The sequence below is a fragment of the Melospiza melodia genome, chromosome 2 (assembly GCF_035770615.1).
Source record: "Melospiza melodia melodia isolate bMelMel2 chromosome 2, bMelMel2.pri, whole genome shotgun sequence".
In the NCBI taxonomy this organism is placed as follows: Eukaryota; Metazoa; Chordata; class Aves; order Passeriformes; family Passerellidae; genus Melospiza; species Melospiza melodia.
The window spans coordinates 16,522,704-16,540,934 of NC_086195.1; the positions used below are offsets into that span (position 1 = coordinate 16,522,704).

Below are 18,231 nucleotides of genomic sequence, written 5' to 3' on the forward strand. Positions count from 1 at the left end.
TGCATTTCATGCTCACAGAGCCAACCTTCTCATGTCTGTGACTCACCACCACAGAGCTGCAGCACAGTTTCAAAACCCAGCTTGTGATAATATGCTTGTACCACCGATAATTAGGAAAATAGAAGTGACATTTTAATGTGTATACATTTTCTGTGCTTTTGATTAATTATGAGCCTGCTGGATTTGTTCTAAGGCATCTTTCAAGCTATGATAGATATTTATCACATATGTGGATGCAAACATTTCAGGTATATATTTAATCTGCATTATTAATTTGAAATTATAAGGAATGGAGAGTGATACCTTAAGGAAATCAACATTTTGGACTGATTATGTTTAAAATATGGGTTATCTGTCTTCTGCAGAGGCTCCTTCTGATGACAAAAGATTTTAGTTTCAGTACAGGAGAGGGATCCCTTTTGGTGCTGCTTACATAATGCAAATGCAATACAAACATGAAGAGGAATTTTTATTTAGTGAGAACATGTATTGTGAACAAGCATGAGTCTGTGTTTCCTTGGTTTGGAAAGGGGTCTTGATGGCTTGGTTAATAAATTATTGTTTATACAAAACCTTATTTAAACAAACCCTTTCCTGACAATCAAAGTAGGTCCATAACCACATCTTAAAAAATATTATTTATTTTGCATGTCCCACAGTACTTCCCTTATATCACTTCACTATTACACACAGCACACACTGATAGATGTCAAGAGTTATGTCACCATTATTGTTCTGTTTTGCAGCTACTGCATTCTGTATCAAGTCAGGATACTGCATCCCATTATCCATAATTTACAAAAGTGTAACAAAATAGATGGGCAAAGAGCTCTTAGTTCCTTAGTACTGTGTGACATATCACTCTGTGAGACTAAATTGTTGGCTGTATAAAGACTTATCCATCCTCTTGGGTCTCCTTAGAAATGAGGGGTTATTATCATTTCAATTTATTCTAGATAGTCATGCTGTTACTGAAAGGTCTTTTTTGCCACCCATATTAAGCCCTCATTAAAATCATTACCGAGTAAATTATGATTAAAATCATTAAAATCATTACTGAGTAAGGTTTTTTTCTCAGTGAGAGGAGAAAGGTGAGACTTACAGCCAGTGATCAAAATACTTGGTGGCATTTTAGAGGTGGAAGTGCAGGAGTATTTAAGCTGCACAGCAGTGTTAGCTGAATTAATACTGACTCATTCAGAAATGTTAAACAAGAACAGGAAAGAAGAGGTGAGGGAATTTCCTAAAATATACTTTATGACTCAGGAACTTTTTTTGTTTGTTTGTTTGCTCCAATTTATGCATTTGTGGGGGAAATGAAATATGTTTTAGGGCATTGAGAACTTTGTTCTAATGGTAAAATTTGGAAATGTCAGTATCATTCTCTAACCACTCTCTATCAACCCATAGCCCAAAGCAGTTTTCTTCTCTGGCACCTTACCACAGACAGTAATCTCCTTGGAGTAGGAAGTTGAAAGATGGGTGATATTTGGCATCTCCTTGAGAACCCTCCTAGTTTCACTGAGCAGCTGCAGCACATAGCGGGCATGAAGCAGCTGTGAGAAGAAAAAGCAGGTAGAAAAGGAAGACTTATTTGAATTAGCAATAGGTCTGTCTGCTTTATTAATATCAGACATGGACTGCCAAGGTTATTTATGTGCAGACATCCAGACATGAGTGCAGGCTGTCTGGCCCAATGCTGGGAATTAGGAGTGTTCACAGCTTTGCATTTGGTTGCCAGTGAGTGAATATGGGGATCTTACTGAACTTGTTTTATAGATTTTCCCACTTTATTTATACTGTACTGTTTCTATTCTTCCTGTCTTTCAGAAGAGATAAGACTTATAGAGCCCTCAAAATTACTGCATAAGGCCATCTGTTTAAAGTAACTGGGAAAAAAAATTATGTCATTGTAGGTGTGAATAAAAAAACAAACAAAAAAAATCTCACAATCTCCAAAACACAAGCCAACGAAAAAAAAAAAAAAAAAAACAAAAACAAAAAAACAAAAACAAAAACAAAAACAAAAAAAAAAGAAAAAAAAAACCAATAAAAAAACAACCACAAAGGCCACAAATGATATTTCAGCAAACTGCAAAAACAATGACAAGAAAACTCCACTAAGGGCTGCCTCGGTGTGAATTATCTTCCTGTTCACAGTAAAGAAGTTACAAAAGTGCACCATTGAAGCTTCTGGTCTTCTCTCCTGATGTTTTTTATGAAAATTTTGTTGGTTGGTGATTTTTAAAACTTTTAATTTCAACAGAGATCTGAGGAATTTTAGTAGAGGAGATAGATGAGCTACAGAATGACTTTTCAAGATTCATGTCTTTAAGCAATCAAAAAGGTCAATTACATATGCCCATTTCCTTAATAAAATACCAGCCATGGTAAGAGAAGGGAGAGTGGAAGGTGAAGTCTGGGTTGGCTCATTTATCATATGCTTTATATGTGATATTTTACAATCAGCCTCCACAGAAAATTACTAGAGAAAAATATTCTTATTTAATACATTAAAAAACATGATAGACCCTTGCCCCTTTTATACAGCATACTGTTAAGCACAAGTAATTACAAGTTCAAAGAAAGCTGTCCTGTTTAATATCTCCCTGCTCCACCTTCATCTTGTGGGCAACAAAAGGGCTTGCTCAGGAATATAGAGAATGAGGAACAGCCTCCTCAGTGCCTTGGAAGCTGCAGCCTGAGCTCCAGAGATTTGTGCTATCACTCTGTTCTGCTAGATTAGCAATGCTTTATAGTCACTCCACTGTTAAGGTGGAGTCTTGCACCCCTCAATGAGGTGATTAACCCTTACACCTCCTCTAAAAGAATGAGGTGGGGGACAAAGGAAGCAATGCTCTCTCCCAAAGGACAGAAGAACAAACAATGAACACTTTTAACCCATAAAAGATGATAATTAGTTTCTATTTTAGCTTAGGACACCTTCCCCAGTCCTGCACTCTCACTGAGAACCTCTGCCTTGCAGCTGGTTTCTATTTCATTTCACTAGTCCCCGCCTCCTCCCCAGGGCCAGGCCTGGTGATCATGCAGCAAAGTAGTGAATCAAATGTGGGAACTCGTCTTAGAACTGTCTGCTTTTGATTTTATTCTGTTAGCTTAGAGGCAGATCAATTTCCCAAGGCAGCTTACCATGCACATTTATGATCACATTGGGCTAGCAGGAAAAAGTAATGAGATGTAAAAGAAGGGTGAAATATCTCTTTGGGCACCAGTTTAGCTTTACATTGGATTGTGGAACTACAACCTGACAGATGTAAAACAAGTTAAAAAAAGAAAACAAGCTAGTTGCAAATTACCTGTTCGTTCCTGAAAGCATGAAGGAGAGCATTGGCATCTTCAACAGTAAGAGGGAATGAGAGTCGTGGTCCATAATAGGAGTCTGGAACAGCAATCTTCTTTTCAAATTCTTTTAAAGACAAGTCTTCATCCACTACCTGAGGAGTACTAGGGCTGGTGAAAATTTGAGAAACTGGAACAAGATAGAAGGAAAACAAAAATGTAGAAACTCCACCAACCCCCCCATAGAGCTGTAACAGCATGGCCAGAACTGGTTGAACATAACAGCTTTAACTGCTGCAGTGTTACAGTGGCTGACTCCTACCTCCTTACAGTGGAAAAGCTCCAGGTCTCCCCAGATTGTCTCACAATACTAAAACCAACCAACCAATCAACCACAACAAGACCAAAGTTAAGAACAGGCAAAAACTCTTTTCCAACTGCTAATGTCTGTGGTCAGGTGCAAAACATTTTGCACTGAAGTTGTGGAGCAGTTTGCTCACAAGTAATGAGAACCATCACCTGGTACAAACTTCCTTCTCCTTTCCCCAATGCAAGGAGATGCAAAAGTCATGGCTGATCATTTAATAACCATCATCTGTTTAAAGTTCAATATTACACTTTTAATACAGGTTATGAAGATTCCCTTCTATTGCTTTTATTTTCTACTTAAAATTTTTAGGCTAAATACCAGCAGGTCAGTGATTATTTTAAAAGTCACCAACAAAATTATATTTATTCACAGCAGATTGCAAATCACTCCTTTCTGCTACAGCTAGGAAACAATGCCAGCTTTTGGTTGGTTGCCATAAAACTATTGGATGAAACAAAGTAAACAAAAACAGAGTGGTGAAAGTAGAGCACAGCTTCTAATTTTCCTGGAACATGAAGGAAGCAGGAACACTGCTAATTGCCTCAATCCAATATTTTTCTTCACATAACCTTGAAACATAACTGACTGATCAGCAGATTTCAGAGTTTTTTTCTTGCAGATTGTCTTGGTCACATATTACTCCAAAAGAGAGAACCGGTCCCTAAATGAAAATGTTCCAGCAGATGTTGTTGCAGAGTTGCTCTTGTGAGACGATTGTTGTAAACACTTTTTGCTGGGCTACAGTTAAGTTTTCTGTAACCTTGATTTCCTGCAACTGCAAATAAAAATGTATTATTTACAGCTGTGTAGCTGCATTATTTATTGCTGATTTACAGCTGACCCATAGCTGTGACTCAAAACTCACAGTAGCCAAAACCAGCATGTGGCCTCATAAATTATGAGATTCATATAGGCCAACTTGTCTTGCAACTGGATAAAATCAATACTAAAAACATAAAGAGATAAAAATGTAATCTGGATTTTTAAAAGTCCCCTTTTACTATCAGCACTTCAGCCTGTGAGCTCATTAGCACTTTCAGTGCTAGTGCAATGTTATACTCAGCCAGTCAAATGGATTAAGGCATCAAGTAACAGCAAGGTGCTCAGGGTTCACCATTTTCACCAAGTGCAGTTTGATTTGCAGTCTTCCACCACAGTTACAGCTTTGTCTGGCTGGACACCAGAATGTCACCATGGACTGAAATTGCTGATTTTTCTCATAGTGATCAGCCAAGCCCATTTGCACCAATTCTTGCTCCAGCTCTAGCAGCAGGCCTCTGGACAGTATCTCCCTCTGCACCCCACTTCCCAAGAAGTGGGGACTACAGAACCAGCTCCTCAGACCCCCCAAATGCCTCATTTCTTGCCTGTTTTAACCAGCTGTCCTCATCTGACTGGACTCCTTCAGAGCCAGTGATCTCAGCATTTCAAGCCAGGCAGACACCTGTCCATGCCTGCTCCTACTCTTGCCTTCCCTTCCAGCACACAGTAGGCCATCCATCCATCCATCCATCCATCCATCCATCCATCCATCCATCCATCCATCCATCCATCCATCCATCCATCCGTTTACCTCTGAACATGAACTTGCCTTCCTCACAGACTCACTTCTATGGCACGTGCTCAGGCTGGGAAACCCAATCCTTCCCTGTTGGGCATATCTCTGCAAAGTGTACCCCATTTTCCATTTCTGGATGAGTTGTCAAAAGCCAGCCTGGTCATTACCCTTAGAGTGTGCTTATGGCTCCTCAGGCTGTCTTTCAGCTGGATTTTAAGGTTTCTTCCTGCAGAGCATGACCATCCCATCTCTGAAGAGTCAGTAATGGATGGCCTAATGCAGCCTGAGGAATCACCACACTGTCCAGCAAGTACCCCAGCTCACCACATGCCCCATGTAGGACTAATTCTGAAGGGTTCAGCCCCTCACATTTTACTGTTCTAGTCAAAGCTGTCAGGGCTCTTTCAGTTCATACTGAAAGACAGGGATGAAAAGTCTTGGCATGCCTTGGCACTTTTCTTGGATGAAAAGTGTCTGGTTCAGGCACACATGTCAAGACAGAATGAAACATCTTCTGCCAGCATCTGCATCTCTCCACTGACTAGAGGGAGCACAGGCAATGACCTACCTACTTTGTACTCTGACCCCAGAGTTTAGCCCAGGCTCAGAGAGTTGAGCCTTCACTATTAACAAAACACAAACAAGTACAGCCAGATTCCATGTTAAACACAAATGCCCAGAGCTAAGTGGAGTCAATTTGGCCACAGAAACCTAAATACCTGATTCTGCTGACCATATCACCTTGCCATGGGAGTTTTTCAAGGTGAGTCAAAGCTGCCACTGCCAAGGATGTACTCATTATCAGGGTAACCAGGAATCAGCTACTTCGGCAGCTCTGTAATCACTTCTCTGTTCTGCCACCATCTGTGTGCCTTCAGCCCGACCACTGGGATACCTGAGAGCACCTCTGACTCCTGAGAAGTGCTCTTACATAAGCCAGATACTGATCCACAGCCCTCAGGTCAAAGCCAAATGGACACTGAGCCTACAAAGGGAAGGAGGTTTCTAAAATGCTTCAAACATTTCTTCCTTCACACCAATCCTGGTGCTACAAACTGCAAGCAGCTATAACTTATTCCCCACTGCAAGAATCACTCTGTAAAACATCTTGGAAGGGTGTTAAAGCTGTAAGGGAGGCATCATGGGGAATGAAGCTGCAGAAAACAACACTTTTTTTTTTTTGTTTCCCTTTGAAGGAAGGCTCCTGGGGGTGCCCTGGTGACCTTGAGAGGAACAGGTTTAGATTCCCAGTCTCATCATTTTTCTCAGGACGCATCTGCAGTCTTCTCACCCTCAATGTGCCCATAAAAGAGTGAGTAAATAGGTCATCTTTTGCTGGAAAGGCAGTTTCCAGCCTTCTCTGACCAGAGAGCTTTCCATTGAAAGCAGAGAAGGTAGGAAGATTTTTTTCAGGAAATTAGGGATAAAAGTGTAAGTTAGAAAAGGGTTTTATTCTTATTTTCCACAAACCCTTGCAAAATAGCCTTTAATAAGAAGCAGAACAAGACACTCAGCTATATAATATCAAAATCACAAACTACACTAGCATCTTAAGGAGAATGATAGGATGAAAAAAGCTTTAGGGTATAACATAAACAATCACATCAAAAGCACTACTGTGTTAATGAGATGGCAGCTGCTTTCTTTCTTTGAAAAACATAATCTGAAAAAAACAGATTAAAAAGAGGAAAGTAACAAGATTAATGGTGGAGGCTGAGTAGTTTATAATATAAGGAAAACCATAGATCACAAAATTTTCAGGGAACTTTCTTATCATATACTGAGAAGAACAGGCAACCTATTCTTTGGTAGGAATATTATCTACTGTCTTCTTGGAGACAGCATTTGAACCATATGCTATCACTCTAATTTAAGTGAGCACACACTGATGAAAAAGACAAAAAGCCAGAGAATTGCAGGTTTTAGAAAGTGCCTGAGAATAACAAAGTCAATTTGAAGCTTCTCTGGTTGTTATGTTTACATTCACTCTGGTTCACATCTTAAGATGGTGATTCAGCAGAAGTGGAAGCAGTTTTTTAAGGATCCCTCTATTCAGCACTGATTTTGCTTACATCAGTGAGGCTGGCATGAGTGCTGCAAAGGTCACTTCCAGGGGCAAGCAATCAAGAGCTTAAAGCAAAGAATGCATACAGCCAGCAGTTGGAAAAAAAAACCACAACCCACACAGTACACATTTTATATGCAATTAAAAAAAAAAAATCTAAGCTCCTTTGCACAGGCAGCCTTGGTCATCTCTTTATTAAACATACACCATAATTTTCCTCTTTTGTTTAGGGTTCTGGTATCTGTAACACACAGTGTTAGAAAGGGGGAACAAACCAAGACAAAAATAAAGCCTTTGGAGCAGTAATCAAGCCTTAACAATGTCAGTCCTAAAATATGGAAGTTTTAAGCCAGCAAGACAAAGGGATGCTTTGCTATAAACCACATACACTTTATCATGTGTTTCAGCCTTAACACACCTGCAATTCCCAATATCTACCAGACCAAGAAACAGGTCACCTGTGCAGTGATGATGAGGAGCAGCCCACAGGACCTTCCATCTCCCTCCCTGTGCACAGGTGAGGCTTGGATCTCCACCTGCACACGAACATGCATGTAGCAGTGTGCTCTGCCATGTCCTGAGCCCTAGCAAGTTCTCTCAGACACCTCACCTTTATTCCTTCTGTCAGTAGACACAGTTAATAAAGGTGGATAAGTCATATCTACAACAAGCAGCTGTAAAATTCCATTTTATTTTATGATAAAAATAGAGATTAACAATATTTTGCTGAATCTCAGACCTAGCACTACTGTTCTCTTTCCCATTCAGGTAGAAAAGCTGAACAGAGGTGCACCATCAGCATGAAGAAGTAGATGAAGTGAGCAGTATCTGTTTTTCTTCAAGTTTGCCAATTCCTTCCCAGGAAGTTAAATGACTAAAGCAGATATTTTTTTCACAGAATATGGCAGTAATGGGAAAAAAATCAAAGAGAGGACTGTTGAATCATCTGCCTTGCCTTTGGAGAAAGCTCAAATGTAATTTGTTTTTCTGCAGAGCACAGAGAGCATTAGGCACTCTAAAGTATTTAAGAGAGAAAAATTGCAATTTCTACTGGTTGCCATTAGAACACTGAACCACTTAAGGTTTTGATGGTGGTTTTTTCCTGCTATCAAAGTATCTTGTGCAAATTTTAATTGGAATAACCCGTGGGTAGACCAGATGAAAGAGAAAGGGCATTCTCTTGTAATGCAGTAAGAAGGGGACAGCCTCATTTTTAACTCCACTGGGATTAGATCTATTCTGAATTTGTTCAGGGAAGTCATGTTTGTTTCCTGGACTTAGGAATCACTTTCAGTCTGTCCTTCTGTTGTGCTTGACCTCAAAAGTAAGTTATGTCCAAGGATCCCAAAATACTTCAAAAATTAAAGGTTATTCCTTGAATAACTGAAGCTTAATTGAAATGGTTTCTAAAGATTTATCTCCAGCAGTTTAAATTTATTTCCTTTTTTATCATTCACATACTGATACATGTTGCAGTGAAATCTAGAACAAATTAAATTAAAATGGGGTCCAGAACTGCCAGAGGTGGTGGGGGAGAAAGAGCAACCTCTTTGATTATACCTGCCTTAAACCAACTGAACACAATCTTTCTGAATAATCACATCTCATAGTTTAAGAACACATGAACAGAAAGCTGTGAAAATTGCATTCTGCATTCTGTAAGAAGGGCAGTAACACATAAGTACTCTGCACACCTCTGAATATTCTCATAAGGACCACAGACACCTGTTCTGACTTACTGACTGCTCTGACTCACTAAGTAGATAGTGAGCAGTGTCAACACTTAGAGGATCAAATTCATGTTACAGTATTTAGGATATCAAACCTCAACCCCAGCACATGCCATAGGCTGTAAATATCACATTGAAAATTAACTTTCCTCACATCAAGTTTTTCAAACACAATCTCCACATTACTTTTATTTTTATTGTTACCTGCTTCAGGATGAGTACAATGATCCAGCATGAATGTAAAAAAATTGGATAGCTGAGTATGAAAAAGAAAAGAACAAACACAATGATCAGTTTAGGTGATCCAACAAGCATTAATGTCTTTCTTACTCTATTACTTGCAATTTCCCATCTAGGAGGATATAAATCACTACTGTATATTCCCATAGTATCAGCCTGCAACAATGACACAATTTGTCCTACTACAAAAACAGGTCCCTTTCCTTTTTCACTATGAATTCACCACTAACATTTCATGAATACATAAAATGTTTCAGGGCTGTTTCAGTGCTGCTGATGTTTCTAGGTGTAATACATCTTGCCCACCACCCAGACTATTTGCCTAGATTTCCTTCACAGTCAATAGAAACAACTGCTACAATGCAGTGAACTGACTTTAGACACAGATTCTAGGATGAACACAAAGGTCTATAAGTTCCAAATTTCCTATATTGACCCTAAAGGAAGCCTGGGCTGACAATGATACTGACACTGGGCTGAAACACTGATATTTCTGCTGCACATATATTGCCACACAGACAGTTAAGATCATCCATAGAGATCTGTAAGTGACCTGCAATCCCTGGCTAACAGAGCTGCTATACAGGAAATTGTACCCTAGATATGCTGGATGGGCAGAATGGTGTCCTGATTCATCTGTATGTCTGTGTATGAATACACACAATTCATGTGTCAGGCAGGAAAACAGTTTTATTAATCAAGAGCCAGCTTTGCAAAAGAAATCACCACACATCCCACTTTGCTAGTGCAGCCACAGTGCTGGGGACAACACAACTGCTTGAATAGGAAGAATGGAAGATCACAAACCTGCAGCTGATCCTGCTCATCAGCATACTCGATTGACTGAAAGATGCTGAGGGAGTAGCGGCGCCTCATCTCCAGGCGGGCCATGGTGAAGCGGTACCACTTCTGGATGAGGATTGCAGCTCTGATGACTGTCAAAACAGAAACACTGCACTACTCATGGATGCAGGGGAATCCACAAGGAAAATATGCACACTGCCTTTGCAGAATTTTGCAGTCAGATGAGAAATTCTGTCCGTTGTGCATAGTCAGCAATAAGAGGAAACCCAGTAAAAGTGAGACTGAAAAAATACATGATGCCTTTACTGTTTCTGTCTTCCAACACAGATCCCAGCTGACTGGCTCACACCTAAGTAGTCAGTAACCTTTCCCATTTAGTCGGCTTGAAGACAGTACCCAGGTCATGTTCAGCTGATGGGCAATCTAGGGGTTTTGGGAAGGTGAAAGAAGAACAGTTTGCCCTGTCAACAATGTATTTCTATATCAAGCTGCAGTAAAAATCTTTGATTTTGCAAGCTGTGACATGAACAGTGATGTAATGACAGTATGTGCAACAGCCTCTTCTACCAGAAAGTTTTTGCCTGCAGAGTTGCATCAGCAAGGCAGCAAAATTCAAATCCTAGGATAAAAAGTTAACAAACGGTATTGAAGGGTAGAATATGTTGCTTAAATAGATAAGCCAAAAGGCAATGAGGTACAGCTTTAACTAGACTGGTTAACAAAACACTCACCCCAAAGTCAATGGAACATGCCAGAAGACCATTTTTGACTATGTGCTGAATATGCATTCCACTCAGCACTTTAAGAAGTTGTGTCTACCATGGTCTCAGTCTGGAAAACTGCTGGAAACTTCACTGAAGGACAATCATTTAGACTGCAGCCTGGAAGAAAGAGCCTGCTGCCTTCAGGCCTCATTCATGCCACAAAGAGATCACATTCCTTTAACTGCTCAGATAAAAATTTATTAAGCAGAGAAACATCTGGTGGCAGAAAGAGGTCCTGGAGTGGGCACTATCCTGCACTGCAAAACAGTAAAGAAAAGCTCTGTACTACAGGGACAACAGCTAACACCAGTCAATTATTGTAACTGATCACAAATACCAGGAAGTTCTATACTAGGATGAATGGAATCTGAGTGAGAATTTTTTTCTTACTGTTAGTTATGCAGGTAAGGACAAATGTTGATGGGAAAGTGATTCTATTAATAGAGTATAACATAAAGGAAACATTTTTATAAAAATGCTTACAGATGCTATAACAACATGTTGTTTGCTTATTTCACCATTAATGAGTATAAAGTATAATTAAAATGGTAAAATTTTCTAGTCTAAACAAGAGCAAAATCCAGAAAGACTCCCATCCTGTAGATATTGCACACATCCTAGAAAAATCCTCCTGCCTGAAGGAAATGTGATCCTTATATGACTAAGAGCATCCTTCAGATCCTACATAAACTCTGAGATCTCTCTTTTCTGTCCTTTCTGGAAGTCCCACCACTACAGACCTGAAAGCCTGACACATTACAGCAAGGCTGTCACCAACATTTCTGTTTAGAAGCTTACCTAAGGGGCAAAGCACAATCACCAGCACAGAAACAGATTTCCAGCATCAGAGCCATTAAACTTCCCATCAAAGCCCCCTGGGTTGCTTAATGGTCCAGAGCACTTAACATGGCACAGTTCCATTGCTATCACATAAGACAGATACATATCAATCACTGTGCTTAATGTTGCAAATCTAACAGAATGTTTCCTGTCTTTTTTTTTTTTTAGTTGCACTTATTACAGCACTGTTACTCTCAGGACTGAATCAGAACATGATTTTCACACTAGGCTAAGCTGCATCTCTAAACGAAATTGTTATCAGTTGCAGAAGGTCTCCATACCAACAAATATCTGTTAAATTCATGTTATTAATGCATTAGAGAAATGTACAGCCTCAGGCTGCAGCTAGAATGATGGTTCAGCATCACTTGACTACTGTTGAAGAGCAGAAAGCAAACCATCCAGCAGTTCCAGAGGACAAAAAACAATCCAGGAAGTATACAAAATCCTAAACCCCACATCAATGTGTGTTGATGGTTGTTGATCAAGAAAGAGTACAGCTCCTCATGCCCACTCCAAGCTTTTACAGAAATATTCCCAAGTAGCACATCCCTAAGGTCTTGCAAGGCACATGTAGGCACAGCATGCAAACCCAAAGGGGAAGAGCTGCCTCACAGTTACAGGTAGGTCTGGGATTCTGGATGATTCCATTCTACTTTCACTACTGTGATACAGCACTGATGCTGCTTTGTAGTAGCACACACAAAGCTGAGGGCTGCTCTCAAACCAGTCAGCTGGGATCCCTGTAGCCATGACTAAGTGCTCCTGCTTCTTAGGCACCAGCTTCCTGTGTCTTGTGTCCTGGCTTGATAGCCAAGAGCCTTCCTTTTCAACCACAGCTGTTCAGCATAATCATGTCCTAAACTATGCACAGTACCATGTAAAGCGGCTCTCTGCTGACCAATAAATTGTGCTTTAATGAAAAATCTTGAAAGAGAACACAGAAGGTCTGAAAAAAGGTCTGAGTTAATCCTGGAACACACCTGCCTGTGCAAAAACTGCTGAGTTCATACCAAGGTGGGGTATGATTAAAAGGAGGGTGATGATCCATTAGTTTAATTAAACATTTAACCAAGTCCTGAGGAGACTTTCATCTGACAGCCTCACTAATTGTCAGGGAGAATTGTCAGGCCAGGCACCTGGTAGGCCAGAAAGCTGATTTTGAAGTCATTGTAATAGCCCTGCTTTATTACACTTGTTTCATAATTGGGGTCACATAACAGCAAGGAAATTGGGGCGGTTTGCCCAGGAATCCTGTGGTGTGAAAAGCCATAAAAGGTCCCACTCAATACCCCACCCTCTAAGCTTTGCCAGTGACAGAGCAAGCACAGGCACCTCTGAAATTTAGCTTCTGTCCCAGATGCTGTGAATCTTTTACAACCCAATCTGTCAATGCTAGAGGTGGCCTAAAGCTACTTCCTGACCTCAGCCAGCATCTAAAAGCTATGCACAATTTTAAAAAGAAAATCATTAGAAAATAATTTTCCCTAAACAAATATTTTTACAACAGGACTGGGCAGGGGTTGTGGAGGAGAGGAACATTATCTTGCAATCCTCTACTGGTGTGAGAGAGAGAACAACCACCTGCCCTGAAGACAAAGGCAACACTCACCATTCTCTGACTTTCTGTCAGCTACAGAACTGCTGCACCCCATGGTTCCAATGATGCTGCCCATCCGTTTAATCGCTGCTGATGCGAAGCGTGTTTCTCTCAGCTGTTAGCATCATACACATTTCCTGTGCTGTTCCTTCAGGGATGAGGGCTGTACTCCTTTGGGCTCCTGAGCTCTTCCCAGTATTCCTAACAGGGATGAGATTGGGAAGGAAGAATAGGGAGGGAAAAAAAATGGTGCTTGACAAGACAGAATTTGAAGTACCTTCAGCCCATAACAAATTATTGTACAGCACATCCTACCTAAACTGGGCCACACCAGGGTTTGTTTTTTTTTCCCCACATCTGATTACTGTCATCTTGTAGTCAAGAGAAATTAACTTAGTAATTAATACAGTTTACTCCTTACTTGTTAGCTTAATGCTAATGTGCAGCAGTGGTTTCTTATATGAAGAATAGCTATTTAAAGCCTTACTACCAGGGACAAGGGACTATAGAGACACATTACTCTTCATCCTTATGATTTGAAAATTGGAACTGCAGAATTTTAAAGATTTTAAATTACATGTGATAGTACTGCTACAAAAACCCAATCCTCCCAACACTCCATTGATTTGAAAAGTTGCCTTACCACCCCATTTGTCATTTAATTGCTCAGTGTTACCACTACCAAATGTAACAGGACAGACAGTACCATAGCAAATCACTTCATTATCAGATTTCATTTAAATAAAACATCCCATTTTCTGTTGCATTTCTACTGAAAACAATCCAAGGAAAATACTTTGTTTCATTAAAGAGATGAACAAAATATATTTTGAAGTGAAGCCTTTTGGGTTTTTCTCCTGGCACTTGCTCAGTTCTGCACTAAATAGTATCCCTCACTAATGCAATACACTCTCTAATCAACAAATTCAAATGAATACAATTCCTCTGAGATACAAAATGGATCAATTTCTAAGCAACAAGATATTCACTGATGCTCTCAGATACTGAACTTTGTTTTAGATAAAGATTTCTTATATGATCACACTGACCCCTCTCTCTCCATCTCCAGGGATACATCTGACATAAAAATTATTTTATCTGTTCTTTTGTTTCATTTATATTCCTTTTCTTTTAACTTGAGTTTTAAAACAAAGAAGAAATTCATCAGCATAAAATGAATGCTTAGCTACTATTTTCCTTTGGCTTTACTAGCAGAAATCAAAATAAAAGAAGGATACAAAAGAAAAAAAAGCATAAATGCATAACTAGGTGATTTTCAATTTCAATAATTAGAAAACACTTATATTTGTGAGTCTGTATGTGCAGATTTCAACATTTATTATTATATACGATATCCTGCCCTGTCATGCTAATATAACACAACTCTTTGTAGTTCTGGGGCTTTTATTCAGGATCCCACAAAACAAGGTATGTACACTTGAGCTGGGTCTGACTCCTTATGAGTCAGTAATTAACTCAGGAAAGAAGGATTTTAAGGTTTTTTCCCCACACAATGGACTGCTTTACTTCCCTCTGAAGGAGCTATAATGAAATTAAAAAAAAAAGTTCTTAAAATAATTTTGAGCCCATCAATGGCTTCGGCAGCATCAAATACAGCATTGATACTGCTAATAGCTCAAATTTGTCTTCTCTCTGAAAAATTCTTGCTCTCCTGGTTACCATCTCCTCACTTACCCTCTTAGGAGAATCTCAAGCCTTCATTGCTCCATCTCAAACAACCAGTCATGATTTGAATTGTGATCTGAAGACTGGCAGTAAGGGCAAAATAGACCTTACAATCTAAGTTCTTAGACTCTTGATTAAAGGGCAGGTCAGCCAGGGGCAATGGGAGCCCAAACAGAACCATCAAACCTCTCAGGCCTCCCTCCAAACCACAGCAAGCAATGGGCTGACCCAAGAAATGGGGGGCTGAATTGTCATCATAACTTGCTTTCAATTACTTCAGCTTTCTTCCCAGTCATCACCACTCTCCTCCACATACATCTAAACTCATGGACTTCTAGAACATCCTTGAAGAAAGAAATTAAAAAATAGAGGCTAGAGGCATAGGGACAGAAATTTTATTGTGACAGCAGCAAATGAAGACTCAAACGTACACTCAGAGCTTGAAGGAAAACTTGTCCAGATATATCCTATCATTAAACCTCCTAAAAAAGGCCATATCTGGCCATCAAAGGGCTAGTCCAGGGGAATGAATAATTACCACCTTCAGTCCCAAATATCTGCATTCTGAAATGGACAGGGTGAACAGTCAACTGCCTCTCTGTGACAACTTCTCAAGCGGCTATGGAGCTATGGAGCCATCCTCACTGCCAACCTGCATGCCCAGACTCCAGGCCAGGAGAGTCATTTCTGTGAGCTACTGACTACACACAGTGTAGCAGTGTCTGGTGAAGAATCATTTGTCATTACAAAATTCCTCCCAAAGGCTGGCTGATAAAATGGAAAGCTGGGCTTTTTACCAAGGTATTGCAAGAGACACAAGGTAGCTGGAGGATAATTTGAAATATAACGCTGTGTTAATATTCTGGATATTATACCACTGATTTACCTTTAAGAGAGAATCTGTTATGTTGACTAAAAAGCAGGCATTCAATTTCTACAAGTCAGTAATCTGCCCCACTTTTGGACATAATTCAAAAAGTTGCTAGACTTCTGTCAGTTTAGCAAAAAAGCCAGTTTTGTGATAGACAGGCACTAAAAGCACAACCCATCCACTGAAGCAAAATAAAATGCCTTTGCAATCATGCCTGTGGACATGCACAAAGCTAAGCCAGAGTGGCACATGCTGCTCTTTCCTGGATAGGAGTCACTGAAGGTTACACACAGTGGGTGCTCCAAAATCTGGGGTTGAGAACCCAAGCTGTTGAGAGCCTGATTTACAGAGAAAATGGCTCAGTATCATTTGGTCTGGATGTAATAGGTGCTGCCCCAACTCAATCATGCCTCCAGTTTGTCAATCACATAAAGACCAGGCTGCCTCAGCCTCAAGGAAAATGGAAATCCTGTGAAGATTTATAGCTGACTTTCAATGAAATCAGCATGGTCTTTGGGCAGAGAGCCATCCTTTAAAGCACACCTTAGCTTTTAAAATTATTTGAGCTGTGCTCCTGGCAGACACGTGTAAACTAGGTTAAACCTGAGGATATGGGAGCCATATGAATAAGACCCACTAGGATTTAAGTTCTTACTCCTCTGTCTTTTCATTTGTTTCTTACCTTTAATAAAAATGAAAGGCTCCTCCTTTTATTTTTGTTGGGATGGGGCTTCCATAATTATGCTACTTCCCCTAGAAGTTGTTTCAACAGTTCTCTCCAGCAATTTGCCTCCTTTCACTACTCACCCCTTTTCTCAATCACGTTTTTGAAGAGGTAGCTATGATCTCCTCCCAAAACATGTCTTAGGAGGTACATGTACATGGAGACGTGATAAGATAGAGACAGTTTTCTGCATAAAGATCAGATGGATGGATGGATGCTTCTAATGACAGAGGCTTTCCATTGATGCTATCTTGTATAAGTTTTTATTTTACTGTGACTCACAGATTTCCTTTAGAATTGTTTTCCTTTGGAAACTAGGACTGCAGAGAATGAAGAAATGACATAATATGCTTTTGTGATGGATTTGCTTCTGTTCATTGCTGAGGGAATGAAGCTGCAAAGACTAAAATACCCTAGAGAAGAGAATCCAGACATTAAATCACAACACTCAGGTCAGAACCTGCAGAAGAACAGGTCTCCAAAACTGTCTTGTTGGAATTGTCAAGGATGAGAATCTGGAGATGAGTTGCAAATCTCATTAGCTAAAAGATCCACCCTGCAGAAAATAGGATGAAGCAGTCACAGTCAACTAGCAGAGTGAAATGGAACCTGGCTATGGCATAGGAGCTGTAATTTTGAGACCAACACCTAATTTGATCTGCCAAGGGGTTGATATGACAACATCAAACAAACAAATCAATACGTGATTAGGTCTCCATCGTTCTACATGCATGGAACATTCTAACGTTTCTGATAAGTGATTTTCAGTGATTATAAAGAGGTGAAAGACAGAACTGAGAAAGGCTTTTTGTTAACAGATAATTTCCTCTGCCTGCTCAGAGAAGCAAGGTTAAGCTCAATAAAGAGCTGGTGGAATGATTGCTGTAAGTGGCCGTGTTGACAGACCTCAGTGTTGGGGCCAGGAATCAATAGGGAATGTGATGCATGTGGTGGCTTGAGCATTGGCCAAATGTTAGTAAGATACCAGAAAGCCAGCAAAGCCTGGAAGAGAATAGGATGAAGAATAGGATGAAGTTTTAAGGTGGACTCATATTCCTGAGCCAATAAAATGCACTGCAAAAAGAAATAAAAGCAAGAGTAGCAAAGCTGTGAACATGTAGATAATTCAAGCAATCCCTGAGCTCAGGAACTGCATGTAAACCCAAAGAGAATATGTACAAAAAATGGTGGGAGAATGCCAGTTCATGTTACTTATAATTAATAAAGGATACATTTACTTTTGGTTTTTGTTTTGGCTTTTTGGGGGGACAGAAAATAAACAAAGCAAGCAGCCTCATTTTTTCTTGTATAGCAAGACTTTAGACAGATTTTGTTTTAAAAAGAGGAGGAATAGCAAATACAAGTGGACAAATGGGGTACACATTCTTCTTCACTTTGAAGAATAAGCAAACCCATCATATCGCTTTCCAGAAACGTTAAACACCTCTAGGGGGAGATTACTTTAGGCAGCAAGGGGAAAACTGAAAATTCTGAAGCAAATTTGGTTCTAGTAAACTGAACCCAACTGGAGCATAAAAGTTAACACCCTTTAAGCAAAAAGCTGGATCACATACTGTTCTGCAGTTAATGAGTTGGATCACATACTGTCCTGCACTTGATGAGCAGGGTCTTAATGACATCCTGAAAAAGCAAACCTTCGGAATAAACATGTGTTGAAA

The 18,231-nt window shown here is 39.9% G+C and overlaps 1 protein-coding gene across 2 annotated transcripts in view; it reads right to left on the minus strand.

The window, feature by feature from the left end:
• Positions 1-18,231, minus strand: part of PPEF1 (protein phosphatase with EF-hand domain 1) — a 34,694-nt gene that overhangs the window by 15,718 nt on the left and 745 nt on the right. For both annotated transcript variants that reach the window (XM_063182829.1, XM_063182833.1), the window contains exons 2-6: positions 13,284-13,472; positions 10,071-10,198; positions 9,228-9,279; positions 3,318-3,490; positions 1,442-1,556 (exon numbers count right to left, since the gene is read on the minus strand). In XM_063182829.1, the coding sequence (XP_063038899.1) occupies positions 1,442-1,556; positions 3,318-3,490; positions 9,228-9,279; positions 10,071-10,198; positions 13,284-13,347 (532 nt within the window). In that variant the 5' untranslated portion in view covers positions 13,348-13,472. The remainder of the gene's footprint in view (positions 1-1,441; positions 1,557-3,317; positions 3,491-9,227; positions 9,280-10,070; positions 10,199-13,283; positions 13,473-18,231) is intronic.